Source organism: Callorhinus ursinus, unplaced genomic scaffold (assembly GCF_003265705.2).
Source record: "Callorhinus ursinus isolate GAN/ISIS: 27379988/994484 unplaced genomic scaffold, GSC_fseal_2.0 scaffold15, whole genome shotgun sequence".
Classification (NCBI taxonomy): Eukaryota; Metazoa; Chordata; class Mammalia; order Carnivora; family Otariidae; genus Callorhinus; species Callorhinus ursinus.
Genome location: NW_027397077.1, coordinates 2,394,365 through 2,421,954, shown reverse-complemented (window position 1 = coordinate 2,421,954; position 27,590 = coordinate 2,394,365). Strand labels below are relative to the sequence as shown.

Sequence of the window (27,590 nt, the reverse complement as noted above, 5' to 3'; positions counted from 1 at the left end):
TGTTAAAAAATTTTATTAAAATGTCCAAGAAGTACATTAATGTCCACAGTGTCAGATACCACAGACCCACAGAACACTGCAGCTCACAGCAAAACCAGCAGAACCTGAAGCTGTTCACACGCACACAGACTCACACGCATGCCACGTACGTGGCACACGCAAACACACACGCACATCCCCAAGGGAAAGACTAAAAGACAAACCACCCACTTTAGAAAAGACCAGAGCCCCCTCCCACCATGGAGCTGGGGTGGAGGCAGAGCAAGGGACTAAGGGGGCCAAGGGCAGGGAGCATAAACCAAGACCCCCCAAAAAAGTTGCATCCCCAGCACCACCCCCAAAGGAAAATCATTTTATGACATGAATTACTGAAGATGTGTTATTATATTTTTTAAACCAAAAAAAATTATCAAAGCAAGAAGGCAAATGTACATCCCTGGGCTTTCTCTATAACTGTAAGGTGGAACAGTGGATAATGTCTGTAGCAGGGAAGACTGATGACCATGGTCAAAGATAAGGGTCTACCTTGCACTTCTCAATCTTTTCCTAAGTCTGCCTGTGGATGTGAGAGAGTGCGATTATGTTTCAACCCTTTCCCCCAAAGTAAAGAGCAGTGTTTGGAGTCACAGAGAAGGGACAAAATCCTTGCTCCTGTCTTGGCTGTGACTTCAAACCAGTGCCTTTCTCTTATCTGAGCCTCAGTTTTGTCATGTGTAAAATGGGGAAATAATGGTTCCAAAATCACCGGGCTGTTGAGAAGATTCAAGGAGATAGTGTGTGAGTCCTTAGCACAGTATAGACTCCATAGTTGTCAACTATGATTATTACTTCCCAGGAGGAACATAGGCTCAATGAACACATTTCTTTCTCTACTGAACCCTTGAACCATATGTTTGCTTATTTTTCTTTCCTGCAGAGGGCCATTCCCCATTGTTGTGTTTTTAACACAAATCCACAGATTTTGCCCAGAGTAGAGAAGTTGAGAGTGGACAAAATATAGAGGATAAGCTGTAGGTTCTTCCTGCCAGAGATCAAGGAGCTGAATCCTGGCCTTTGGCCTGGAAAGTTCTTTTATAGGTTGCAGATTTGGGGGAACAGATTTAGTCAGTTCTTTCCCACTTAAAAGATTTTTAAAAATGATGAGAGAAAAATGTGTGTGTGTGTGTGTGTGTTCATGTGTATGTGTGTGTGTTTCGGTTTTAACACTGTGCATTTCTCTACAACATAACTGCAGGTAGATGTCACTACTTCAAGTTTTAAGCGTTTTCTAGTCCTCCAGGCAATGAATGGAGACAGGGATGGGGCAGGAGTAGGAGCGGGACCCAGGGCAGGGGCACTACCGATGTCTCTTGAGGGACGGGTATGGGCACTGAGCTAGAAAACTTGGCACCTCCTTGGTCCAGGAAGGAGGTTCTTTGTCTCCCTGAGAGATGGAGGGGGAAGAAATCTGGGCTCATCAAGCCCTAAACATCCTCTCATCCGTCTGTGTGAGAGATTCACCACACATACAGAACCACCAAATCTCAGCACTGGACTCGACCTGGGAGGGTAAGCAATACACCTTCCCTCCATTGCCCATATATTGCTCTGACTATTCTGACCCCTAACTCTGAGGGCACAGAAGGACGTTGTTCTAAAACATTCCTAAAATTCAATACATAGGAGTTCCACACTCCATTTATTCCCCCAAGACCAAAGACAGAACTTGGGCTGAAGTCCAGGGTGAAGGAAGAGCAACTGTCAAGTTCAAGTAGTGTGCTTTCAACTCCCAAAGCCAACGACCTTAACTAAAAGCTTCAGCCTGCATTTAGGACCTCTGATGGTTTACTAAGCCTGCATGTCTGGTGTGATAAGCAATTCCTTAGTGTGAATCCAGACACTCTTGCACCCACATCAAAGCCTTATTTCAACAAGTGGTAGTCAGCCTCGCCAACACAAGACTTAACCAGTGCAAAGAATGATCTTTGCCATAATGTGCTTCCCTTCACTGGGAGATGCTCCCAGAGTTCAGCCTGACTAGAACTGACTTTTCAGACACCTGGCTTTGCCTGCCAAGCAGACTTTGTGTATATAAGAAAGAGGAGAGAGGAGCTTTTTACAAAGGGTTATGGAGGGGGGATGTGGTTTGGGGCTCAGGGGATTCCAGACCCTCTTGTTTTTCTCTGGGCTCTGTCTCCCCAGGTGAAGTCTCCAGAGAAGGTGTGGGAAAGGGGTTGTGCTTCCTTTTGCCTGGTTCTTCAGCAGAAATTCCCTTCTTCCTTCTCCCAGTCCTCCACTGGGTGTTTCTTGTGTTTTCTGCGTTCCTTGCGCGATTTGTGGTGGTGATGCTGGTGGTGGTGCTGGTGGTGGTGATGGTGTCGTCGCATCCGATGCGACCGTCTGGCTGCAGGGAAATGAGGGCGGACAAGGAAGTGGCAAGAGGTGCTGAGAGGAGGGTGGCCTGATGCAGCGGGCCTTCTCAGGGGGAGGAGAAATGAAGGAAACACCAGGCAGGATGGTAAGTTCTCACTTACCCGCAAGGCTGTATTATCAGGCCGATCAAAATGTGTAGTAAGGTGTTTTAATTGGAGACTACAAATAGCTGGAAACCTGTGCTGAGGTGTCTGGGGACAGCCACTTACGTTTGGTGCAGATGATCTGGGGCTGGTCCCACTTGCCATTGCTCCGGCATCGGATGACAGCCACATGGTGCTGGGTAAATCCTTCATCACACTGATACCGGACAGTGGCATGGACGTTATACTTGGCCTTGCGAGCACCGATGGGTGAGGCGTTCTGGACTGCTGGAGGGGGACCACACAGTACTGGAGACAGAAGGACCACCAGTTAGGGAAGTGGCCACATCTGGGCTGAAATGGTTTCCTCTCTTTGGGAGAATAATATACCCCTCAGCAATTCCTGCCCTTTGCCCAGCTGTGACCCCACATGACCAGATGTGTCTGTCATGTGTCTGTCTCCTCTATCCAAACCAGGAGCTCCTTAGGGGCAGAAACCTCCTGGACACATCCCACCCTCCTCAATTCTTATGCATGATGGCAATGAAGCAGATGAGAGACAAGAATAAATCTGAGCAAATGAAAAGAAGAAAGTACATGAAAACTGGCAAAGAAACATAAGTAAGAATAAACAAAAGTATCAGAGAAAGGTGGACGTGAGAATGCTTATAAGTGTTCTCTTAATATGTAAAGAGTTCTTACAAATCAATAAGACCAACAAACCTATAGATAGTTATGCAGAGGAGATGAACTAGCAGGTCCCAGGAAAATAAACACCTACAAATAGCTTATTGACATACGAACAGTTGGTTATTCTCATCCTTAAAGACATGCAAATGACCATAACAAGTAGATACTATCTTTTTCCCCACTTAGATGAACAAAGAACAAAAAGTTTGAGAACACACAGAGTTGGCAAAAGTAGGGAAAAACAGGCACGCTCACACAGTGCTATAGTGAAAAGTGGGCAGAGCTGACTTACATTTACAAACTGAAATAAAACAAGGAACCAGTGAGTGTGAGAGGCAGAAGAGAAGTGGTGGGGCGAGGAGCAGCATACCTGTTCCCTTCTTACAGACATACGGGAGGTTGTAGTTGCAGGGAACATCGTTCCAGCGCCCGCTCTCGTGTGCAACCATCACCACACAGTCCTCCCCGCCCGCGAAGAAATTGTCAGGCTGGTTCTCCCTCCAGTTCTCATATTGCTGCAGAATGGGGAGCAGGGGGTCAAAGGCTCTGTCACTGCCTAGCGCAGGACTCCTCTGGCCAGACCACTCAAACTTTAAGGACTCAGTGTTCCCATCTACACAATGGGCGCCATTCTGCCTGACAGTGGCCCCCACTGCACTCAGAGTCACTCCTCCTTTGGCTGTGAGATGGCAGTGCCCTCTTCCGTGGCCCTCCTACCTCCTTCCTTTCTCCCTGACAGTCTGTTTTCCACATGGGTCACTGTAATAGAAATAGTTGAACAGAGGTCCCGGAGGGACTCCCTGAGGAGGCAAGGGGACAGCTGAAGACTCAAGGATAGAAATGATGCAGGCAGGGAACAGAATTCCAAGCAGAGAGAACAGCTAGTGCAAAGGCCCAGGGGCAGCACAGGGCTTTACTGTTTGAGGAATAGAACAGAGGCCAGTGCGGCCAGAGCTTCTAGATGGAGTTGGGGTGTGGTCGGTGGGTGGCCAAGGGTCAGTTCTTGCAGTAGAGGAGATGGATTGTTTTATTTTATTTTAAGATTTTATTTATTTACTTGACAGAGAGAGACAGCGAGAGAGGGAACACAAGCAGGGGGAGTGGGAGAGGGAGAAGCACGCTTCCCGCGGAACAGAGAGCCCGATGCGGGGCTCGATCCCAGGGCCCTGGGATCATGACCTGAGCCGAAGGCAGACGCTTAACGACTGAGCCACCCAGGCGCCCTGAGATGGATTCTTTTAAACTGAGGTATAATACATATCACATAAAATTTACCATTTTAGCCATTTTTAAGTGTCCAGTTCATTGGCATTAATATGATTCCCAACATTGTACAGCTCTCACCACTGTCTATCCCCAGTACTTTTTCACCCCTTCAGACAAAAACTCTGTCCTTATTAGCAATCACTCCCCATTTGGTCCTGCCCCAAGCCCCAGGCAACCACTGATCTATGTTCTGTCTCTATGAATTTGCCTATTTTAGGTATTTCATGTAAATGGAATCATATGTCATACAATATGTGGCCTTTTATGTCTGGCTTGTTTCATCGAGCATAATGTTTTCAAGTTTCATGCACATTGTAGCACGTAGCAGCTTTGCATCTGAATAGTGTCCATCGTACGGATGGACCACATTTTGTTTACCCATTCATCTGCTGATGGACATTTGGGTTGTTGCCACCGTTTGGCTGTTGTGAATAGTACTGCTGTGGACCTGAGGTTACAAATACCTGTTTGAGTATCTGCTTTCACTTCTTTGGGGTATCTACCTAGGCGCGAAGTTTCTGGGTCATGTGGCAATCCTGTTTGACTTTAACTTTTTAAGGAACCACCGGACTGTTTTCTACAGCAGGAAGAGGTGGGTTTTTATCTTGACAACAATTGGGAGTGTGAGAGGACTTGAAGCAGGGAGAATCCTGATCTGATGTATGAGTTTTAGAGGGTCCCATGTTTATAGGTTTTCCTTCTGGGGTGATGAAAATATTCTGGAAGTAGATTGAGGTGACGGTTTCACAACACTGTGAAGGTACTAAATGCCACTGAATTGTACACTTTGAAATGATTAATTTGGGGGGCGCCTGGCTGGCTCAGTCAGAAGAGCGTGCGACGCTTGCTTTCAGGGTCATGAGTTCGAGCCCCATGTTGGGTGTGGAGACGACTTAAATAAAAAAAATGTAAAAAAGAAAACTTTAAAATGATTAATTTTATGTGAATTTCACCACATTTTTTTTAAAAAAGTTCCCCTGGCTGCCAGGTGGAGGGCAGGAGTGTAGGTAGCAAGTGTGCGTATTGGGGAGGGGGTTGGGGGCTGCTTCAGGGGTCCCAGTGAGTGATAAGGGAGGCTGTAGGGCAATGGGAATATCTTAGAGTCCACAGCTGAAGGACACGGCAGTGACCAAGAGGAGGCCTCAGGCCCTGGTCCTAGGTTTATAACCTCAGCCACTGGGTAGACCAGATGTTTACAGGGTTGGGAAGTCAAGGGTGATCTGGGGTTTTGCTGAAGCTCCTTTGCCAACCAACTCCAGAATCTCAGACCCACAAGGACCTATGGTGAATTTGCACAAGGGGGTAAAGTCAGGCCAGACCACAGAGCCCACGTGGCTCATACCCATCCCACTTTTCTAGGGAGACCCAAGCCTGGCTCCTGCCACTCACCAGCCCTGTGTTGTCCGTCCACTGGAAATCCCTCTCCACGATCCGGTCATTCAGGCCGATCCATGTGTTTTCACGCCCAAAGCCTGTGAGGTGGGGCATCCTGAGGGCTGAGTTCCCACCCCGCCCCCAGCCTCGGGTGTGGGCTGGAGGAGTGGTGGAAGGTGTGGGAAGGGAGGACCCCCAGTCTTTCCCCCAGCCTCTGTGTGGGCTCGCTCCCCTCGCTTCCCACGCAGATGAGAATGGAAGGGTGAGGGAGGCATGAAAAAGACTGGAATTAGGCTCCAGTCTTGCCACGATTTGTGGCTTAAACAAAGCCAGAGGAAGGAATAAACAGAGACGCGTCAGATCTTTGCAGAAAAGGAGAGTAAGGGATAGGAGAGCCAGCAGGCGGGGCTGGACAGGGCAGGCAGGTGACCAAGTGAGGGCATTAGTTACTGAGTGTCATCAAGGGTAAGCATGTGTTTGATTACATTGAGGGGGGAGAAAACAACAACAATGAGGGAACCCGGGAATTAACAAATGAAGGAATTAATAGGGGATGGGATGGGGGAAATGTGAATAATTGGATGGATGAGCAAATGGCACGGAGATAATGAATAAATCAATAAATGCCAGATTTAATTGATGCAACGTTCTTTTTCTAGATTTCTGCAGAGCTCCATCCTCATTTCATCCCCCACATCCCAGATGCCTCTTCATTGCCCTCTCTCCCCTGGCTCTGTTTTATTTGTCTTTTGTGCACTTAGGACCAGCTAAATTATAGTTAGACTTATGTAATTAGGTATTTACTTGTTTGCCTATAGCCCCCACAAGAATGTCAATCCCTGAGGACAAGACAATCTGTGTCATACTCACTGCTGTGTCCCAGCGCCTGGAACGGTGCCTGGCATATACTCAGTAAACATTTGGTGAATGAATGAATGAAGTGAATAGATGAAATAACAAGTGGATAAATGGACACATGAATTAAAGGGGTCAGGGCTTGCATTAATGAACACAGCTTCAGAAAGGTGGTATCTTCAGGACCCTAGGGGATGCCCTAGTAAAGGGACTGGCAAAGGGCCATCCTGCCCACCCCAAAGTCCCTACTGTTAATGAAGCTGTGTTCCTCAGGTGAGTGGATGCTGGTCAGGTGGCCAGCCCGGCGGCGGCAGTCCCTCTCGGCGTCCTCCCACGCCCGTCGATGGGCAAAGTAGCGGTAGCAGTGGCCTTGGAACTTGTGCCAGCCGTGGTCACAGCCCTCTGTGTCTGGGAGGTGGGATGGGAGTGTGAGGGAGACTGGCCTTGGGCCAAGCCCCACCCTGCTGACCATGAGCACAGCCAGTGTACCAGAGAGAGGGCCAAACCCAAGGTCACTGGGGGGCCAGATCACCCCTCTTCCTGTCCTCATTCCCCGGAGGCTCTGCCCCCCCACCCCGGTCATCTCTCCCCTCCCATATTCATTTCTTTCTCTGTTGCAGGAAGATATTCAACTGGAGATCATTACACCCACTCCTCTCATCCCAACTCTGATGTCTCCTTCTCTGATCTGGCTGCACCCTCTGTGTGGCCCCGGGAACTCAGGAAATGGATCTCAGGGTGGCCTAAAATTTCTCTCCTGGCAAAAGGCTCGGATAGACATTTCTCCCAAAGAGATATACAAATGGCCAATAAACACATGAAAAGATGCTCAACATCGTTAGTCATTAGGAAATGCAAATCAGAACCACCATGGGACACCATCTCACACCCATTAGGGTGGCCAAAATTTAAAAAGGAAAATAATAAGTGTTGGCGAGGATGTGGAGAAATTGGAACTCTTGTACGTTGCCATTGGGAATGTAAAATGGTGCAGCCACTGTGGGAAACAGTCAAAACGTTAAACACAGAATTGCCATGTGACCCAGCCATTCCAGTCAGGTATAACCAAAAAAATGGGGTGAGAAAAAAGGAAACCAGTGTCCAAATGAAAACTTACACGTGAATGTTCACAGCAGCACTATTCACATTAACCACAAGGGGGAAACAATCCAAATATCCACCAAGTGATGAACAGATAAAGAGAACGTGGTCAATCCCTACAATGGAATATTACTCAGCCATAAAAAGGAATGGAGCCCTGATTCACACGACAATGTAGATAAATGTTGAAAACATCATGCTGAGTGAAAGAAGGCAGACACAAAATGACACACAGTGCAGGATTCCATTTATATGAAACGTCTAGAACAGGCAAATCCATAGAGACGGGGCCAAGGGAGGAGAATGGGGAGTGACTGCTCATGGATACAGGATTCCCTTTCGGGGTGATGAAAATGTCTTGGAAATGGCTGGAGGTGGTGGTTGCACAACATCGTGAATGTACCAAATGCCAATGAATTGTACACTCCAAGGTTAATTCCATGTTATGTGAGTTTTATCCCAAAACAACAATTTGTCATCTGTTCAACCCATGGCCAGAGAAACAGAGATGGAGACCAGAAGCATGGGCGGAGCGCGTGCGGCCCCGCAACCAACCCCACCCTTGGTATTATTTCCGGGGTCTTGGAAGAGACTCACCTTTCTCGCAGAGGCTGCCCCCATAGCTGGGGAGGCAAAGGCAGACGAACGTGTTGACCTCGTCAATGCAGGTGCCTCCATTCTCACAGGGGCTGGAGACGCACTCATCAATATCTAGGGGGGTGGGACTGAGTCAGAGGTCAGCCTCCCCGTGGTGCCCAGTGCCCACAAGGAACCAGGCAGAAGATGAGGTCATGATCCTACCATCCATCCTGGCCCCTGAGTAAAGCAATGGTGGTCTGCAGAGCTGGCCCAATGACTCTGGAGGTCAAGGGGGATGGAACCTCATACAATTAACATGAATTACCATTAATGAGAGCAGATGCCACTGGGCCAGCCTGAGAGCCAGGGTGTGTGGCATGTTCCACTGGACTTCAGAACACTGAAGGTTATACTCTGGCAAACAGACTCACGGAATGTCGAAGATGGAGGTCTTTCCGGAATGTGGAACTCAGGGACACCGAGTTCCAGGGCATTTGCAAGGACATGCGCAGAGGCAGGATGCTGTTTGTAGGTGGAACTAGATATCATTTGAGCTCTCCTCGCAATTCCTGTGTAGACAGCGCCTGAGATTTGTATGACTTGGGCAAGTCACTTCCCCTCCCTGGGACTCATTTTAATTTTTGCGAAGTGATGATAAAAATAGCACCTTCCCAAGGGTGGTTATAAGTGGAGGGTCAATGGAAGAGCTCAAGAAATTACCTTGCTTATATTTATTGTTATAATTCTATAATTAGTAGTGTGGTTGTGAAGTCAGTGAGGTAATGTGCAGAGCTCAAGACTGATATCATTTATATTTATTGTTAAAGTTTCATAATTTGTCGTAGTTCCTGTGTTGGGCTTTGGGGCTAAGAAGAGCCCCCTTGGGTCTGGGAGGAGTCTGAGCCTTATGATTTGTCTTCCCCTCTCATCCCTACCTGGTAGGAATGGGAGGCAGCGCACCTGAGCCTTGGTCCGCAGGACGAAAGCTCAGCTGTTTGGTGCTGGTTCAGCTCACTGGGGCTTATTTACTGGATCCAAGGACGGGGCAGGGGAAAGGGAGCACCCGAAGCCAGCATTTTGTTATCCCTGAGTCCTCATGGGGATGTCCGCTGGGGCAGACATCAGGGCTCGGATTCAAGCAAGTCTAGGTTCCGACCCTGAGCCCGGGGCACTCACCAATCTCACAGTTCTCCCCGGCGAAGCCCTGGTCACAGCTACAGCCATACATGGTGCCGTTGGCTTTACAGGTGCCTCCGTGCAGGCACGGGTTGTTTTCGCACGGATCCAAGGGGGCTGCAGGATGGACAGGCAGTGTGGAGAGGAGGCAGGCCACCATGTTGTCTGCCGTCCCAGAATCCAGACCTAAGACTCCCCAAAACCCTCTCTGTGGAGTCCCCTCTATAACTTCTAGTAGGCAGCTACCAATTTCCTCTTGCACACTCCTGTGATGAGTTTAGTCCCCTCAGGAACTGCCCAGAGCATCTGTGGGCCACTCTGCTTATGCAAACTAACTGAACTGCAATGGGCTTCCTGAAGTTTCTTTTTGGGGGGCGCCTGGGTGGCTCAGATGGTTAAGCGTCTGCCTTCGGCTCAGGTCATGATCCCAGGGTCCTGGGATCGGGTCCCGCATTGGGCTCCCTGCTCCTTGGGAGCCTGCTTCTCTCTCTCTCTCTCTCTCCCTCTGTCTCTCACAAATGAATAAATAAAATCTTAAAAAAAAAAAAAGTTTCTTTTTGGAAGTCTCCTGAAACATGGGTGTAAGTGCCTCCCTGACTTGTCCCTCTCTTCTGGACATGCCCTGATGGTCATTGTACTTCTTGAAGTTTGGAGCACAGAGGTGGACATAAGGTCCCAAGTGGGGTATGAGCAACACTAGCAACAGTGGGAATCATCACTTCCCTCATTCTGGTGGCTCAATCTTTTTTGATGCAACCTCAGTCGTTATAGTATAGAGAGGTGGTGGATTATAATAGTTATAGCCATGGGCTCTGGAATCAGAGAGGTTAGTTTAATCCCTGGCTCTGCCACTCACTAGGGACTCTGGATGAATTACTTCTCTGAATTTCAGTTGCCTCATCTACAAAATAGAAATAAAAACAATTCATCCCTCTCCCAGTCCCGACCATAATGCCACATCTATATCAACCTGGCACCTTGGGTCTTGAGGGGTCTCAGCATTGCTCGCTCGGTTTGGACTAGACACTCAGGAGCACTGAGGAATAGGTGTCCTTGTCTGCCTCCCCCACCATTTCCCCCCATCAGCTGGGTTTCCCTGGAGGCAGCTAAGTCTCCCCTCTGCCTCTCTGAGGCCCAGATGCCTTGGTGGGTGGTCTCCACCCTGGGGCCTGGGAGGGGCAGAGCAAGAATTCTTATCCTATCCCAGGCTGACCCCCATCCCTTGTCAGGGCAGCATGCCATCTTCCACTGCAGATACTAGAACCATGGCCCAGAGAAGAGCAGCGCCTGGCTTAAAGTCACACAGCAGAACAGTACAAGAACCAACACTGGCCTCCAAGGCTCTGGAAGTCCAGTTTAAGGCCCTCTCTCTGGCCCCTATAACCTAAAATTTGTTTCTGTTTTTGCCTGGTCCAGGGCCTCACAAGAAACTGAGATGGTAATAAGCAGTTGCTTCCTTCCTGGTCTGATCTCTGCTGTCACCCTCCACAGGCTGTTCTCCCCATAGCCGACAGAGATAGCTTATGTAAACCTGAGTCAGGTCATGTCCCTCCTCTGCCTAGGTCCCTCCATGGCTCCCCGTTACCCTCAGAGGAAAAGCCAAAGTCCTCACTGCAGCCCACAGGGCCCTGTGTGATTTTTCCCAACATCTGCCTGCCCTCCCTCCTCCTCTCATCCCCTGGCTCACTCTGCTCCAGCCACACTGGCTTTGCTGTTCCTACTACATGCCAGGCAGGGATCGACCTCAGGGTCTTTGTACAGGTCATTCCCTCTGCCTGGAATGCTCTTCCCCTAGATCTCTGCATGGCTCTTGCTTCACCTCCTTCCAGCTTGCTCAAATTTCCTCCGGTTAGAGAGGCCTTTCTGAGCCCTCCCTTCCACAACTAGAAAACTCCCACTGGCATCCCCCACCCTTTGCTTTACTTTTCTCTTTTGCCCATATCACTTTCTAGCCTCCAATATAATTTGCTTATTTACTAGGACCACTGTTACTTGTCTCCGCCTTCCCCCAGAGCAGCGGTGCTCCACATGGCAGCCACATATAGTTATCTAAGTTTAAATTAAATTGGAATGAAAGTAAAAACGCAGTTTCTCAGTCACACGAACCACATTTCAAGGACTCAGTAACCACACGTGGCCGGTTGCTACCATATTAGACAGCACAGCTCCAGGAACATTTCCATCATTGGGAAAGTTCTAGAATGTCGCCCTAGAATGTCAGCTTCCAGGGGACAAGGGACTTGGTCTCCAGATGGGGCCTGAAACACAGCAGGCACTCACTAATTGCTTGTTAGCTGAATGGAAGTAGCTGCTGGTCCTTCTGTAGTGGCTGACACCTGTCCGCGGGGTGATGGCAGGTGTCCCCATGGATGGCCAGAGGGGCCTGTGGCTGGCTGTATCCGTCCCTGGTACCACCCCAGCACGTGTGTGCACACGCATGGGGCTGCCGGGCGCTGGGACGCGTGAGCCCCACCAGGTGCCGTGAGCTGCTGACACCTACCCACGGGCTGGCGGTGACTCAGTCGCTCACTGGCGCTGCGTTTATTTTTGGCTTCATTAGCATTTCTGCTACAAGCGGGCGGGCGGGTAGGCGCTTGGGTCTCCCCCAGCGCTGGCTGCCTCCCTCCACCCAGGCTGCTGCTGCCTTCAGTCTGGAGCCAAGAAACCAACAGAGTCCAAGACAGACGCAGCTGTGGTCTTGGGGGCTACACCCAAAGCACTTTTCTTAGCATCCCTAGCCATGGTTTTCCCTCCTACCTCTCTGAGCATCCCCTTCTCTAGCTCCTTTGGCTTTGAGCCTCCTTCCTTCTGCCCATCTCCCACCACCAGTCTCTTCTCTACTCCTTCCCTGGGTGAGCTCACCCCTTCCCCAAGACCCTGGGTGTTTGTTTTTTCTGACACCAATGAAATATGCATTGTACGACCTAGTGTTCGAGACACACTGTTGTCAGATGGCCTGGATTCAAATCTTATCATTTACGCTCCTCAGCTGCATGATTCCGCTCAAGTCACCTGACTTCCCTGTGCCTCAATCTCTCCATCTGTAAAGTGAGGATCTTGCTAGGACTTGTTCCACATGGACATTATAAGGATTAACCAAGTTGATTCCAGTAAAGTGCTCAGAGCAAGCCAAGCATGCAGCAGGCACCAATAAGCATCAGCCTTTATTGATGCTTGCGCCCCTGCCCAGAATCCGCTTGCCTCTCAGGCATCTGAGAAAAGAGGATGCAGTCCTGGACACAGCCCAGAGGTGACAGAGAGTGGAAGATGAAAACCTGCATCCACTGTTTGCGGCGTCGCCACACTTTGCCTTCAAAAAAAAGGAGCAAGTGTAAAACCAATTGTGTTAATAAGGGTGTTTTGCAACTCAGAAAAAAAAGTGTCTTTTAATTAGCTGCTGCTTCTTTTTTTTTTTAAAGCTCAATTGAAAAAAAAAAAAAAAAAAAAAAGCGCCAGCATTTGCAGGCTGAGCTGGCAGGCAGACCTGGCCCCAGAACAGGGCATTCGGCTTTTTCTGGACTCCACTGGACAGAGGGCAGTTAAGGCTTTCACAGACTTGGGCTCTGATTGAAGTCTGGCCACTGACTAGGAGGCAGGCATACTTCCCTAAGCCTTCTTTTGCTCTCTATAAAATGGGGCAGATGCCCACCCCTTCTGCCTCTCCCCAGTACCCATCTTCCCTGTGGCTCAGGGGCCCCTACGATCCCATCCGCACCACTGAATTCCACTTGCAATTCCCACTTGAACAAAAAGCCCTTCCTGCCACGCCTCCTCCCTCCAGCCCCACCTGGGCATATCTATGTCCACCTCTGTCTTCCCAGACTGAGGTGTCCCTAAAGGCCAGACCCCAGTATCTCACAGAACTGTCTAGCTCAGCATGGACATAAGCATGATTTGTTGACTGGACTCATCCCCCAACTCAAACTCCATCCAATGCCTCATCATTCCCCCATTACTCACTGTGCATCAAAACAAAGGTCCAACTTCACCTCCTGGCCTTTGCCCAGCTGGTGCCTCTTCCAGGAACACACTTTCCGCAATTCAACTCTGCCTAAAGAGCTCCCACCTCCAACATCATCCCCTCTTAGAAACCTCCCCGGGGGGGGCCCATGAATAACCCTCCCTCTCGGCGCTGCGCTCCCCAGCCCCTTGTCCCCAAGCCCTGACCACAGTGGGCTGGATGAGGTCACAAGCTTTGAACTCACCCTCTTCTGCACTCCCATTTGCAGGGGTCCCTGGCAGGGTCGGCTCTTCTCCACTCGCTGCCTCCTCCCAGAAGCCCTCCACACCTGGGCTCCCTGCCAGGACCTCCAGCTCAAACTCCTCTGGGCCCAGAGAGGCAGGCGGAGGGGTGCTGGGGGAGTCTCCCGGCACTGTAGGCTCTCCTGAGGAAACTGAGGCAGGCTTGTCAACGCTGACAGCCGTCGGTGTCCAAGAAGGAAAAACAGGCTCCCCCCGGGGGCTGCTCTCATGTGAAGGGGCCAAGGCTCCCAGGGTTCCCGGGGTCACCGTCTGGCCCTCTGGTTCTGGATGGGGTTGGGAGCTTGAGGAGGCCACTGTGGACATGGCCAGGACCCCAACCTTGTCCCCCTGGTCCAGGGACAAGAGGGACATCACCATGCTTGAATCCACAGCCACTTGAGGGCTCAAGGTGGGGCTTTCGGCTCCCTCAACCCCGTGGGATCCATGTTCCCAAATCCCACCAGCAACACTGGCGTCCAGTGTGGCTGTGGAATCCGTGGGCCCCAACATGGCTTCTCCATTTATAGCAGCCCAAGACTCTGAACTCGGGGTGACCCCAGGGATTAAGAAGACTCTGGGGCCCCCTGAGGGTGCAGATGGAGGGTGGGAGTCCAGCCCTTCACTGTGCAATGAGGGCCACGTGCCCTGTGCCTCGTCCACGGTGGCCTGAGAGCTGGAACTGGAGCTTTCCGCTGTGCTGACGACCCCAGACCCAGACTCTGAGATGTCTCTCACTCCTGTGGGCTCAGTGGTTGTCTCAGTGGGGGTGAAATCTTCTGCCACATCCCTGTCCACAGAAGCTTGTGGGCTGGATCTGGGGAGCTCAGCTTTGCTGAGCCCAGTAGGGCTGGTCCCCCCAGTTTCTCCGAAGTTTGCCCTGGGATGGTTAGGACTGGCTCCAGCTTGTGTGTCTGTGGCTGTCTGCGAAGAAGCTACTGGACGTCCTGCTCTGTGGCTGCCAACTGTTGGGGATGTGGCCTCTCTACCCTGTCCTGTTGGGACTGAGGAGAGGGACAGGGAATGCACCTCTAGATGGATGGGGTCCTGGGGGACAGCCTCAGTCTCTGAGGCGGGAGAGGGTGGGCCAGTGGCCATGGCCTCACTATGCCCCGTGACCCTGTCGGCCTGCGTGGGGAGGGACGTAGGGTGTGGATGTACCCACAGTTTTGGGGCCCGCAGCATGGCCATGATAGGTAGGTCTGGGGAAGAGACCATGGGGGATACCTCCCAGGAGGCAATGCTGGGGCCTTCTGAGGGGCCAGGTGCCAGGAAGGTGGCCTCTGAGGGGGACAAGGGCAGGTCAGGAGTGGCTGGCCTCACACTGGGGCCCTTGGCTTCCTCTAGTTTCAGATCAAGGACCCTGCTGGGGCCTGGGATGCTGGGTGGGACCACAGTTGGGGGCCACAGCCAGGGCTCTGGGGGGCTCTTGCCACCAGGGGAACCTGCAACAATATCAACAAGAGTAATTCGAATTATCTCTTAGCAGTTCCTTCTGTTGAGTCCCCTTGGCTCCAGGCCCAAGGAAGAGGGGGCTTCTGAGGCTAGGGGAGGCCTGGGGACTCAGCTGGGATTTGGAGCCTCTTCCCGCGTCCCCATCAGACCCCCAGGCAGGTCGCACCTCCCCCCTGGGACCCCACTCACCAGCTTCAGGCACATCCACCTCATTGGTCAGCATGGCCCAGGGGCTTTGGCTCCGGCTACTCCCTGAGGCATCTGTGGCTCCCGTGGCCAGCGGAGGCTCCACGTGATTCCCAGCAGCCTCTGGAGTTGGGGGCTGGGTGCCGGCCTCAAGCCCCATCTCCAGGCCTTGCTGGGGTTCCTGCTGCTGGAAGTGGCGGCCGTTCAACCCTTTAAAGCGTCCCCTCCTCCTGGGTATGGGGCCAGTTGGAGTTGCCTCCGTGTGTGTGCCCACTGCAGTGCTAGGACTGCTGGAGCTGGGGGCCGCTGTGCTCAGCCACACCTCTTCAGCCTCCAGGGAGGGCCTTGAGGCTAGCGTGAAGCCTCCAGGGGCAGGGCTGGGGGTCTCCTGAGACTCCTGCTTCCCTGCCAAAATCAGAGGTTCTTCCTCCCCACTGGACACGAGAGGCTCCTGGAAGTCAGGGGTGACCATCTCCTCCCTAATGCTGGGCTCCAGTTCTTGGGCTGGGGGCCCTTCTGCGGACAGAATCTCCCCCTCATCCCCAGACGAGGGGGTCTCTGGGTCTCCATGTTGATGTGGTGTAGGGTGATGAGCTGTGGGAGAAAGCCGAAAAGGTTGTGTCAGGTCCGGGGCTGGCTGGGAAGTTCCACCTGAAGTCTACCCCCACTCCAGCATGCTGTAGCACAGACCTCTGTATATCTCTGTCTCTCTGTGCCCCTCTGTCTGAAACTTCTGGGCGGTTTCTGGGATCTCCCAGACTGAGAGAGGGGGGTGCGAAGTTATCACTCCCACTATTCAGGCTGGGGCCCACTGTCAAGGTCAGTCAACTGGTCATAGTAAGGGGTCAAGAGACAGCCTGGCTCCTGGGTAAAGCTCAGGCAGTGGCCAATTCTCATGGGAGAAGATCAGGCCTGGGCGATGGCTCCCCCTCTGGGGAGAGGAAGCTCCTAATGAGTGTGGCCTTCCTACAAAGGGAATTTTTCCCCCCTTGCACATTAGACTTAGGTCCTTGGAGTCAGGTTTGCTGCTTCTGAAGCTTTGGTCCCCCTCCAAGGACTAGGGTCCTCCCTAGTCCCTGGAGGTGTGGCCTTGCCCAGGGGCCATGGCTAATCAAGGCAGCACTTCCTCCCCAGGGGATACTTATGCACAAGCCTCCAGCTAAAATATGTTCCACCCAGGAGCGTGTCATTCAGCGACCTCAAGAGATATAGCCCACCCCCTAAACAGAACTTTCCCGCCAGAGCTTGGCTTTCTCCGGCCGCGGTCCTACCCCCAGGACCGGGCTCCTAGGGAAAGGTCAGCACTGGGGGCGTGGCCTTCACCCGAGGGCGTGGCTTATCTCAGAGGTTTCCAAGAGTCTCTCCTCCGTCTGGGCTCCGCCTCCACTAGAAAGCAAAATTCCCAGGGGCGTGGCCTTGACCAGGGTGTGTAACCTCGGGGCGTGCCCTTACACGCACCTCGGAAGCAGTAGGCATCGAAGCGCTCTCCGGGCGCCGGGAAGCCGGTGCGGTTGGCGAAACGGTAGACTGTGCGCACGCCCGGGGCTGGGCCCCCGCAGCGCCGGCGCGGCGTCTGGATCGGGTAACGCACGCTGCCATCGGCCAGCCAGCCCGGGTCGCACTGGTCCAGGCCCTCGTGCCAGGCCAAGTGCAGCTGTCCCACCGAGGCTAGCGCGGCGCCCTGGCGGCGGCACTGGGCACGCGCGCCGGCCAGTGTCAGGCGGCGGGCCGGGCCCACATAGAAGACCTCGCCTGCGGGAAGGCGCGGGCGAACGTCACGCGGGCCTGGGGGATCCTCCCCCGGAACCCCGGGAAGGGGGTCCCACTCTAAACCCCAGCCTGGCCGGGTTTGGGTGGTGGCTAAACCAGGCGGCGACAGCCACAGCTGTGCTCACCCCGACCCGTCGAAGTCTTTACCTCTCACGCAGTGCTAAGAGGAGGGCCTTAGCTTCTTTTTACGAATAAGGTAACTCAGGCCCTTGAGTGTGTTGGGCTTCAGAGAAACGGAGGGGCTTAGCGAGGGGCCCTCAGAGACGAAGAGGAGGGTAAGAAGAGGGAGAGGGGCCAGGGAGGGGGAGAGGCTCAGAGAAGGGACAGGGTCTCAGAGAGAGGGAAGGAAGGGGCACAGGGAAGGAGAGGGGCTCCCGGAGGGAAGGAAAGCTCAGAGAAGGGTGAGCCCAGATATTGGCTGCAGGTTTAGAGAGGGATGAGACTTAAGAGAGCCCTAAGGAGGCATGGGGGTTGGGGAGGTAACCGGGGCTCAGGGAAGTGCGGTGGGGGTGTCCTGCCAGCCCCAGACTTACCCCCCAGCTCACGGGCAAAGCAGTACACATCGTAGAGTTCCTGTGGGTCCCGCCTGCCATAGCTCCGCACCCCTGGAAGGCTGCTACGGTCGCCATAGCAACCAGGACGGGACTGGGTGATAGGATACCTGATAAGACAAGGAGGGGGTCCCTCTCAAATGTGTGTGCCTGGGGCCCCCAATGACCATCTTTCCCCAGAGGCTAGGTCTCCATGTCCCAACCCTGTGTGCCCCCTCACCGAACAGTGCGGTCAGAGAGCCACCCCGCATCACAGTTGTCAAAGCCATCTTCAAAGGCAGCCTGCAGGTGCCGTGGGGCTGCAATGGTGGCCGAGCTGAGACGGCAGGCCTCCTGGGCCTCTGCGAAGGTCAGTGCATAGCGATCCTGAGCTGCCCGGTAGTGGAACACAACACCTGTGGGGGAACATCCAGGATAGAGGCTGATGTATGCTGGAATCTTCAAGAACAGACCTCCCTCTTGCAGAATGCCCCTTCCCCCAGTTTGATAATAATAGACCTGCTCCGCTATGCTGCCCTGTACCATGCCAGACTGATATGCCCCCATTTTTCGATAAGGAAACTGATAACAATGGCCATAAAGGGCTACAATTTGTCAAATGTTTACCATGTAAAAAGCATTTATAAGTGGGGCGCCTGGGTGGCTCAGTTGGTTGGGGGACTGCCTTCGGCTCAGGTCATGATCCTGGAGTCCTGGGATTGAGTCCCGCATTGGGCTCCCTGCTCGGCGGGGAGCCTGCTTCTCCCTCTGTCCCTCCCCCCTCTCATGCTCTCTCTATCTCATTCTCTCTCTCAAATAAATAAAAAAATCTTTAAAAAAAAAGCATTTATAAGTATGATCTCATTGAAATCTTACTATGATTATAGAATATAGAATCAACACTATGATTATTCCCATTTCCAGAGGAGAAAACTAAGGCTAAGAGAAGTTAAGGGACATGGCCAGTTCCACAGAGCCAGTATGAGGCACAGCCAAAACTCATATCCAGGATGACCTGACTCTAAAGATAGCACTCTCCATGCCCAGGTTTAGACCCTGGAGGTGACAGGAGGCATGGAGGCATGGAGAAGAGTGAGAGAAATTCTGCCTTGTAAGAAATAAGTACATGCTGGGGCACCTGGCTGGCTCAGTTGGTTGACCACGCAACTTGACCTCGGGGTTGTGAGTTCAAGCCCCACATTGGGTGTGGAAATTACTTAAAAATAAAATTTAAAAAAAAAGGAAAAAGGATTAAGTACATGCACTGATAGAGGAAGCCCAGGGGGCAATGGGAGATCAAGTGTTTCTCGCTCCGCCTGGAAATGGAGTCATGGAAGACTTACTGGAGGAGGTGACATGCAAGTCAGGATGTGAAACATCAATAATGGGCTCACTGTTACTGAAATTCTGATTTAGGGATGAAAGAAATGTCTGAGCAAGACAAAGGAATGAAACATTCTATTTTATCAGAGTTCCTGGAAGGCAACAGTTGCATCTCAGTTTTGATAATATCCCCAGCACCAGACTAGCATATGGTAGGTGCTCAATAAATGTTTAATTGAATGAATCAATTGAACAAGCCCAGAGGAGGAATTTACTTCCTTTATCATTTACCAGTTTTCTTCAAGCTTTATCAGTTTTGATCAGCAAGGCCTTGGAAAAGGGATAGTTGGCTGACCCCATAAAATATGCAGTGAGATACTGTGGGTGGGGGAAGACTGGGGGTGCAGCGATTTGCCCATGGCCAAAGAAGGTTAAGGGAAATCAACTTCCCAGCAAGAATCCACAGGATGTTTTCCACACAATAATCATTCACTGAGTCCTTTGTCAATTACCTTTTGTGCATCTACCGTGCCACACCCTTTTCTAGGACTTTGCTTTATTTTATTTTATTTTTTTAAAGATTTTATTTATTTATTTGAGAGAGAGAATGAGATAGAGAGAGCATGAAAGAGGGGAGGGTCAGAGGGAGAAGCAGACTCCCTGCTGAACAGGCACCCTGATGTGGGACTCGATCCCGGGACTCCAGGATCATGACCTGAGCCGAAGGCAGTCGCTTAACCAGCGGCCACTCAGGCGCCCCGGACTTTGCTTTAATAATCAAAAAAATTTTTTGTTTTGTTTTGTTCACCTTGATCAGTTAGGAAAAGAGAAACACTGGATATTTCAACAGAAGGAATTTAATACAGGAGTTGGTTAAACAGGTATTTGAGTACTGTTATTTACTTAATATATTTTTTCAATCGACTTCAGAAAGAAAACTTCACTCTTTAAAACATAAATTTATTTTATTGTATTAAAAAATTATTATAAAAGGAAATGTATATTCCTATTTCAAATAGAAAGTCAATATCCTTTGTCTTATGGGAAAGTAGGTAACCATGAAAGGGACTTAAAGTTCTAAAAGCCTGTAAAATACTGTGGCCCACAAGAGACTGAGCCAGAAGTTGCTCTCTCTTAGGTAAGATAGAAGTGTTATAGAAAGGGTAGTCCTGGGGCGCCTGGGTGGCTCAGTTGGTTAAGCAACTGCCTTCAGCTCGGGTCATGATCCCAGAGTCCTGGGATCAAGTCCCGCATCAGGCTCCCTGCTCAGCAGGGAGTCTGCTTCTCCCTCTCACCCTACGCCCTCTTGTGCTCTCTCTCTCTCTCTGCCTCAAATAAATAAAATAAAATCTTAAAAAAAAAAAAAAAGGTAGTCCTAGAGGAGACTTTCTTTGGGACTTTATCAGAAGAATTGAAAGGGGGGTGCCTGTGTGGCTCAGTCATTAAGCATCTGCCTTCGGCTCAGGTCATGATCCCAGGGTCCTGGGATCAAGCCCCGCATTGGGCTCCTTGCTCCGCGGGAAGCCTGCTTATCTCTCTCCCACTCCCCCTGTTTGTGTTCCCTCTCTCGCTGTGTCTCTCTCTGTCAAATAAATAAAATCTTAAAAAAAAAAAAAAAAGAAGAAGAATCGAAAGGGAATCATTGTTCAGGGAGTGCTCTCTAAGGTGACATTCTGTGGGTGAGCTTCTGGCTCAGCCCCTCCCCTCCCCAACCTTGTCGTCTCCCCTACCCTCAACTGACCTGTCACCTCCAGGGGCACCAGGTCCTGCTCATCCTCGATGCCTCTCACCACCTGGCAGCGGTAGAGTCCAGAGTCACTGGCCCTCAGTGGTCCCAGTAGTAGCGTCGCGTTGGCCCGGTGCCGGGGGTAGGCAGGCAGTGACACACGTCCCTGCCAGCCCTTGGCCACTCGAACCACATTGTCCTTGGCCACCAGGATGGGCAAGTCCTGCCGCTGGCCCGATGCAGTCCGCACCTTGGTCCACTTGATTCGAGGGGCTTCTCGGGCTGCACCTGGCCATGGCCGCAGGGTGAAGAGACAGGGCAGGGCTACCAGCTCTGCCAACGCGGCCCGAACCAACCCCGACCCCACCTTCTGCATGTGGAGCCCCTTGTCGATGGTGGCGGAGGCAGCAGCAGAGACGTCATGGGTGCCTGGAGTGGAGAACGTGGAAAGAGGACCTGACTCAAAGACAGGGACCAGCAGAAACTGCTCTTTCCCTCACTTTACAGATAGGGAGACTAAAGCCAGAGAGGGTAGGTTGCCTACAACATCATAATGCAGTCAATGGATATGTGATGTGCACCCCAGTCTGTGAGCAAAAGAGGAGTAATAGGGTCAGATCCCGTCATAGTTCTGCCTCCACTCAAAATCCAGATCTTGGCTGCCAGGGATTTGACTCTCTGTCACTGACTCACTGTGTGGCCATGAGAAAGTCACTGTCCTTCTCTGAGTCACAGTTTCCTCAAAAGTTAAGTAAGAGGAAGCCATTAGAAGGGAAATGTTTGTGTTTGCAGAGTACCTTCTATATAATGGGCATCTTATACATAGCAATCAGCTCATTTGATTTTCATAACCATAGGCAGAGGTAGCCATGTCTCATCATGTTTTGGGGGAGTTGAGGAAACTGAGTTCAGACACATCACTGTACTTGCCTAAGACCACAGAGCAAATCAGGAGGCATTTCTAATGCCTGGGCTTTTAACCACCACTGGGGAGATACCAAGGAAAGTCACACAGACCTTATTTCTATTGCCCCACCCATGGCAGGCATCACTAATCAATCTCTGCGCTATTATCATTTTTTTTTCCTCTCTCTCTCTCTCCAGCTCATCTCAGCAAAACAGTGAGAGGCAGGAACCTCCATCCTCCGCTGGCAATGACTAAAAATAACCTCTCAGGTGTCTTGTTCGCTTTTGACTGTTCAAAGACCTTTTTCATCTATTCTCATTTTATTCTCCAGACCAAGCCAGAGAGCCAGCAGGAGAAGGCTCTAGAGTTAAAAAGCTTCCCCATCTTGTCAGTACCCCAGAACCCAACCTTCTCCCACCCTACAAGCCAACTCACTCTGTTCCCCAGCCACAAACAGCAGCATCTGGAGCATCAGGAGGCCCGAGGCCCAGACAGACATGGCCCCCATCCTGGACCTGGAACAAGATGGAGAGAGAGGGAGAATGGGAGTGAGTATTACCCTCCCAGGCAGTCAGTGTGGGAGGGCCAAGTCCCCCACTCTACAGATCTGGAAAGCGGGGCTCAGAGAGGCTAGCGTGTCACTCAAGGTCACACAGTCAGCAAGCAAGGGCTGAGCCAGGATCTAAACCCAGGACCAGCTGACTTCAGAATCCCAACAGTCAAGTCTCACAGTCAGAAGCATGGGTGCTGGAGTGAATCAGACCTGGGTTTGTCTCTCTGCCTGTTCCTTGCTGTGTGACCTGGAAAAAGTAGATTAGCTTCTCTGTGCCTTGGTTTCTTTGTAGGTTAGATAGGGATAACATCAGGTAGTTGGAAGGAATAGATGCGTAAGTATAGTCAATACATACAAAATGCCTAGAACTGGGGCGCCTGGGTGGCTCAGTCAGTTAAGCATCTGCCTTCGGCTCAGGTCATGATCCCAGGGTCCTGGGATCAAGCCCCGATCGAGCTCTGCAGGGAGCCTGCTTCTCCCTCTCCCTCTGCCTGCCACTCCCCCCTGCTTGTGTGCACTCGCTTGTTCTCTCTCTGTCAAATAAATAAATAAAATCTTTAAAATAAATAAATAAATAAATAAATAATAAAATGCCTACAATTGCCTGGCGTGAAGGAGTAAGTTTGAGTTGTTGTTATTATTGTTATTTTTTTAAGATTTTATTTATTTTTGACAGAGAGAGAGAGAGCGTACAAGCTGGGGAAGGAGCAGGCAGAGGGAGAGGGAGAAGCAGGCTCCCCGCCCAGCAGGGAGCCCAATGTGGGCTTTAAAATTATTATTTTAAAAAATTATTTATTTGGGGTGCCTGGGTGGCTCAGTTGGTTAAGTGTCTGCTTTTGGCTTGGGTCATGATCTTGGGGTCCTGGGATTGGGCCCCATGTCAGGCTCCCTGCTCAGTGGGGAATCAGCTTCTCCCTCTCCCTCCACCCCTCCCCACCCCCCACTCATGTTCTCTTTCTCTAAAATAAATAAAATCTTTAATAAAATAAAATAATTATTTTTAAAGTGATTTCTACACCCAAGTGGGACTCAAACTCATGACCACAAGATCAAGAGCCACATGCTCTTCCAACTGAGCCAGCCAGGCTCCCCTGAGCTGTTATTATTATTATTGACCTTAACACAGCCAAGATAAAAATCCCATTTTTCAGGTTGGCCTTGCCCATGAGACTGGGGGCTCCCAGAAGGCAGCAACCAGTCCCAGTCTGCCTGGGGTCCCCAGTCCTGACAGTAGGCTGGCCTCCAACCCAGCCTTTAATCTGGGTTTCCTGACTGACACGATTCTCAGCTTCAGTTCCAGGATTTGGTTGTCGCCAAGATTCTATTCTTGGTTTCTGGGATTTTTGAGAAGCTGCCAAGTCCCAGCTGGAGGAAGGGGCCTCACCCCTGCCCACCTCACCCTCTTCCTGACTTCATACTGCCTAGCAAAGATGCCTCCTAGGTCCACAGAGAAACTCCAGTTGTGGGTCCAGCCTTCTCTAGGGGTTGTGGCCCTCAGGCATAAAATGGACAATTATTGAGTGCCAACTATAAGTAAGGCCCAATCCAGGTACTGGGACACAGCAGTGCCCTCCCAGTCTTCACATTCTTCCAGAGACCAGAAACCCTGGAGAGGCAGTCCCTCCCCAATGTCTCCCAGCCCTCTGTACCACTTCCCTTACTGGGGCTCAGGAGGTGGGGACAGATGGCAAGTTAGAGCATCCTCTATAAACCCAGATCTTGCACCCTTACCTCAATAAAAGAATAGCCCTGAGAAGGGGAGTGTAGATAGAGCCAGAACGGGGCTGTGGAGGACAGCTCATCCCATCCCCAATGCCCTTTCCTAGCTCCCAGAGGCCCTACTGGGAGGCCAGCCAGGGACCTATCCGTGGTGCTGAACTCTAGCGAGACGATGCGGGGACACTGCACACTTGGTCTCCTTGTCTTCCTCTGGCAGCGCCTCTGGCCCAGAGAGGGTTAGTGGTTTGCCTAGGGCTGCACAGCAGGGCAGAGTCCATCCCTGCGATGGTGCCCCCAACTACCAACCCATAAACCTCAGCAACTTCTGTCTCCATTCCAGGCTGTCCTCATTTCTCCACCTTGGAACCTTGCACAAGTGTGGGGTCCCCTGATGGCTGTTCAAGGTCTGGCAAGGTATTAGCGTGTGGGGCAGGACTCCACACTGCACCTACCCCAAGAGGACCTTAGGAGGGGGCAAGTTCAGAGAACACGAACACACACACACACACACACACACACACACACACACTGTATGGCTAAAAGTACAGACTACATCCAGGCGTGCCTGGCTAGCTCAGTTGGAGGAGCATGTGACTCTTGATCTTAGGGTCATGAGTTCAAGCCCCACGGTAGGTCCAGAAATTACATTAAAAAAAAAAAAGCCCTGCCTCTACTTTCCATACGTTGTATGATCTCAGACATGCTGCTTCATCCTCTATGCCTGTTTCCCCATCTGTAAAATGGGGATCACCCAGCATGTACCTCATGGTTATGGTGAGGATGGAACAAGCTAAGACTTGTGAAGTGCTAGAAATGTCAAATTAAAAATCAGCTTTTTGTATACAAAGCCTCATGTACACACGCAAATGTACAGAGGTGATCCAACACAGTGACAGTTTCAGGTGCACCCTCCCACCTGCACACACACTCTCCCAGATGCACTCTATTCCCTCCACTTGCACCCTCACACACCCACACACTTTCTCTTAAAATACCTCCTCCCCAGAGCAGCCAGAGGTGAGCATTTACGCAGCTGTCTGGGGCTCGTCCCCTCATGAATAATGCATGAGCCTCATGCATATGCAAACAGGGGCCTGTGGGGCCTTGGAGGAGGGGCAGTCCGGAAGGAGAGAGAGAGAGAGAGAGAGAGAGAGAGAGAGAGTGTGTGTGTGTGTGTGTGTGTGTGTCCCTCCCTCATACCCACCTCCTGTCTTAGTGGGGACTGAATGTGGGTGAGTTTGCCAGCAGGCATTTTTGTGTGTGCCTAGGTGTGCATCGGGATACTGTGTCCAGGCATGGATGTGAACTTGTGCCCTGTGATGTGTAGATGTGTGCATCGGTCTGCAGCAGCTCTGTGCACTGCGTGGAGCATAGGAGACCCACTATGGTCTCTGGATGTGTGGGTCCAAGTGTCCCTCCGCAGGGGCCGTGAGTGTGTTTCTAGCCTTGGAGTCTGGGCATATTCGTGTGCATGGGCATGATCGTGGAACTTCTCAGAGGAGAACGGAAGCCAGGCTCAGTAAACCATCTCGGGTTGCCCCTTGGGGACCTGAGCCCCAGCGTCTCCCCCATTAGCTCCCCAACTCTGCACACAGATCATATCTCACACATCCCCAGGCTCAGGGTCCACACCGCCAATCACATGGAGAGGACCTCCTTTCTGTACATGCAGCCACACACCCCAGACTCAGAGCCTGGGAGACACACGCGCACACTCGGATTCACAGTGACATTAACAAAGAGAGACAATATGGGCACTTACAAGGCAGGCAGCACGTCTTCTGCACAAAGACACACACCCACAGTCTCAGGCTCTCCACATAAACCCCTCGATGAGGCTATACCGTCAGACACAGTTCCTCACACACACTCACACATGGTGATGCCAGCCCTGGCACAGACCAGGCTGGATAAATGTGGCCTTGGTGACTGGCGGGCACACATCATTTTGCCACCTGGTGATGTGGCCCCTGGCATAAGTTTCCTGACAAAGACACAACCTCAGTCACATTAGACTCACAGAGGAACCCAGACCCTCGTTGGGAACACAGCCTCTCTCAGCATGGGGTAGACACACCGACACACACACACAAAGCCCCCACCTCCTGGGGCGGGGGCACCTTCCATTTGGGAATGTCCATGAGCCAGTGAAGCTGCTGGGTTCTGAGGTCCCACGATCTGCCCACCCCTCCCTCTCTGCCCTTCCCCCACGTCCCCCGCTGGGGCCCAGCGCCAAACCTCTCTTCATCCTGGCTGTCTCCCATTAATGCTGCTGAGAGGAACAAAGCCCCATGCACAGAAATGGGGGTCGCTCCTGCCTAGGCCGGGCCTGGGGTCCCAGCCCCCTACTTCCTAGTGCCTGTGCCCCCAAACCAAGCCAGTACTTCCATAAGAGTCTATGTGGGCAGATCGAACTGAAGGGGTGAGGGAAGTGTCTGTGTCTCTCCGTGAGGACACGGTCAGATCTGGAGGTGCTGGGAGCGGCCCCCCTCTTGGGACTGGGTGCCCCTCACGTGTCCTGGGGATCCTAACTGGGGGCTTTTGGGGACTCACACCCAGCATTCACCTGGGAGACCCAGTGTGCTCTCTGGGAGAAGGGACACCACCCCAACTCCAGATCTGAGGGAACAACAGGGACCACCTTGGGATGGAGCCCCCCAGAGCCTCCTCCCTGAATCAGGATGTGGTGACAGGACCTGGGCCAAAAGGAGAGGGAGACTGTAGGGCGCCCCTTTCCCATGGCCATTCACACTCAGGGAAGACCCCCTTCTATTGGACTCAGGCTAATCTGGAGGGCCCCCCTCCCCGCAGCAGTCCAGCCTGGATTCCTCCATTCATCTGCAAATTGGGAATCCCCACTTAAAATCCTGGGGTGTCTCAGCTCGGACACTGGGATGCCCAGTTCTGGAGCCCCCCATATAGCATCTGGGTATCCTCTTCTTCTCTCTAAAGTCAGGGTGCCCTCCCTTAGCCTTGATTCCCAGTGCCCCCTCCCCAATTCTGAGACCCACCCCCAGCCCGTCCCCCTCCCCACCTTGGGATTGTCTCCGCATTCCCAGGACAACCCGGGAACTGACCCCCAAATCCGAGTCCCCCTGACATTCTCAAGCGCCCTCCCAGTTTGCGTTCTCTCCCCAACCTGGGTCTCCCCTCCCCCCCCTCAGCCCCCCTCCTTGTTCTAGGGGCTTCTCTCTGATCCCAGGCCCCCTCCCCAGTTTCGTGCTCTGTCTCTAATCGCGAGGATCTCTCCCTCAACGCGGCCCCCTCCCCACGACGGACCCCCCCACCTGACTCCTAGCTCGGACGCATCCCGGGGCGGTCGCGCGGCACAAAGGACGCTCTGGCTCCGCTTGCTCGCGCCGGGTCCAGCCCCTGCGCCCTGCGCTCCGTTCGCCCCAGAGCCGCTTCAGCGCTTATAAAGGGGCCGCGGGGCTGCTCTGCGCATGCGCCCCTGCCTGCTGGAGGCCTCTGGCTGCGCGAGAGTGGGGGCTCCCCCTACCTAAAACCTCCTCCCCACTTCTTTCACCTCTCACCCCACCCGGGGAGGACGGTGTCTGATCTCCCGCCCATTCGCCCATTTGCCCCAGGGGTCACATTAAATGTTCCCGGACGCCCCATGGTGGGGTCTGTCCCATCTTACAGATGT

General features: G+C 52.1%; 1 protein-coding gene across 2 annotated transcripts; it reads right to left on the bottom strand.

Moving 5' to 3' along the window:
* Window positions 1–27,344, bottom strand: NCAN (neurocan). 2 transcript variants are annotated; one of them, XM_073901031.1, is made up of 15 exons: window positions 27,232–27,344; window positions 22,108–22,187; window positions 20,781–21,194; window positions 17,958–18,132; window positions 17,720–17,847; window positions 16,875–17,168; window positions 15,420–16,010; window positions 13,742–15,220; window positions 9,537–9,653; window positions 8,379–8,492; window positions 6,930–7,088; window positions 5,841–5,923; window positions 3,556–3,700; window positions 2,622–2,804; window positions 1–2,383 (listed from the first exon to the last, which is right to left on the bottom strand). In XM_073901031.1, the coding sequence occupies exons 2-15, from the start codon at window positions 22,178–22,180 to the stop codon at window positions 2,238–2,240; spliced, it is 4,101 nt and encodes a 1,366-aa protein (XP_073757132.1). In that variant the 5' UTR covers window positions 22,181–22,187; window positions 27,232–27,344; the 3' UTR covers window positions 1–2,237. The 2 variants fall into 2 exon arrangements, with proteins under 2 accessions (XP_073757132.1, XP_073757133.1); XM_073901032.1 differs by having other exon boundaries at window positions 13,742–14,779.
* Window positions 27,345–27,590: the final 246 nt, after the last annotated feature.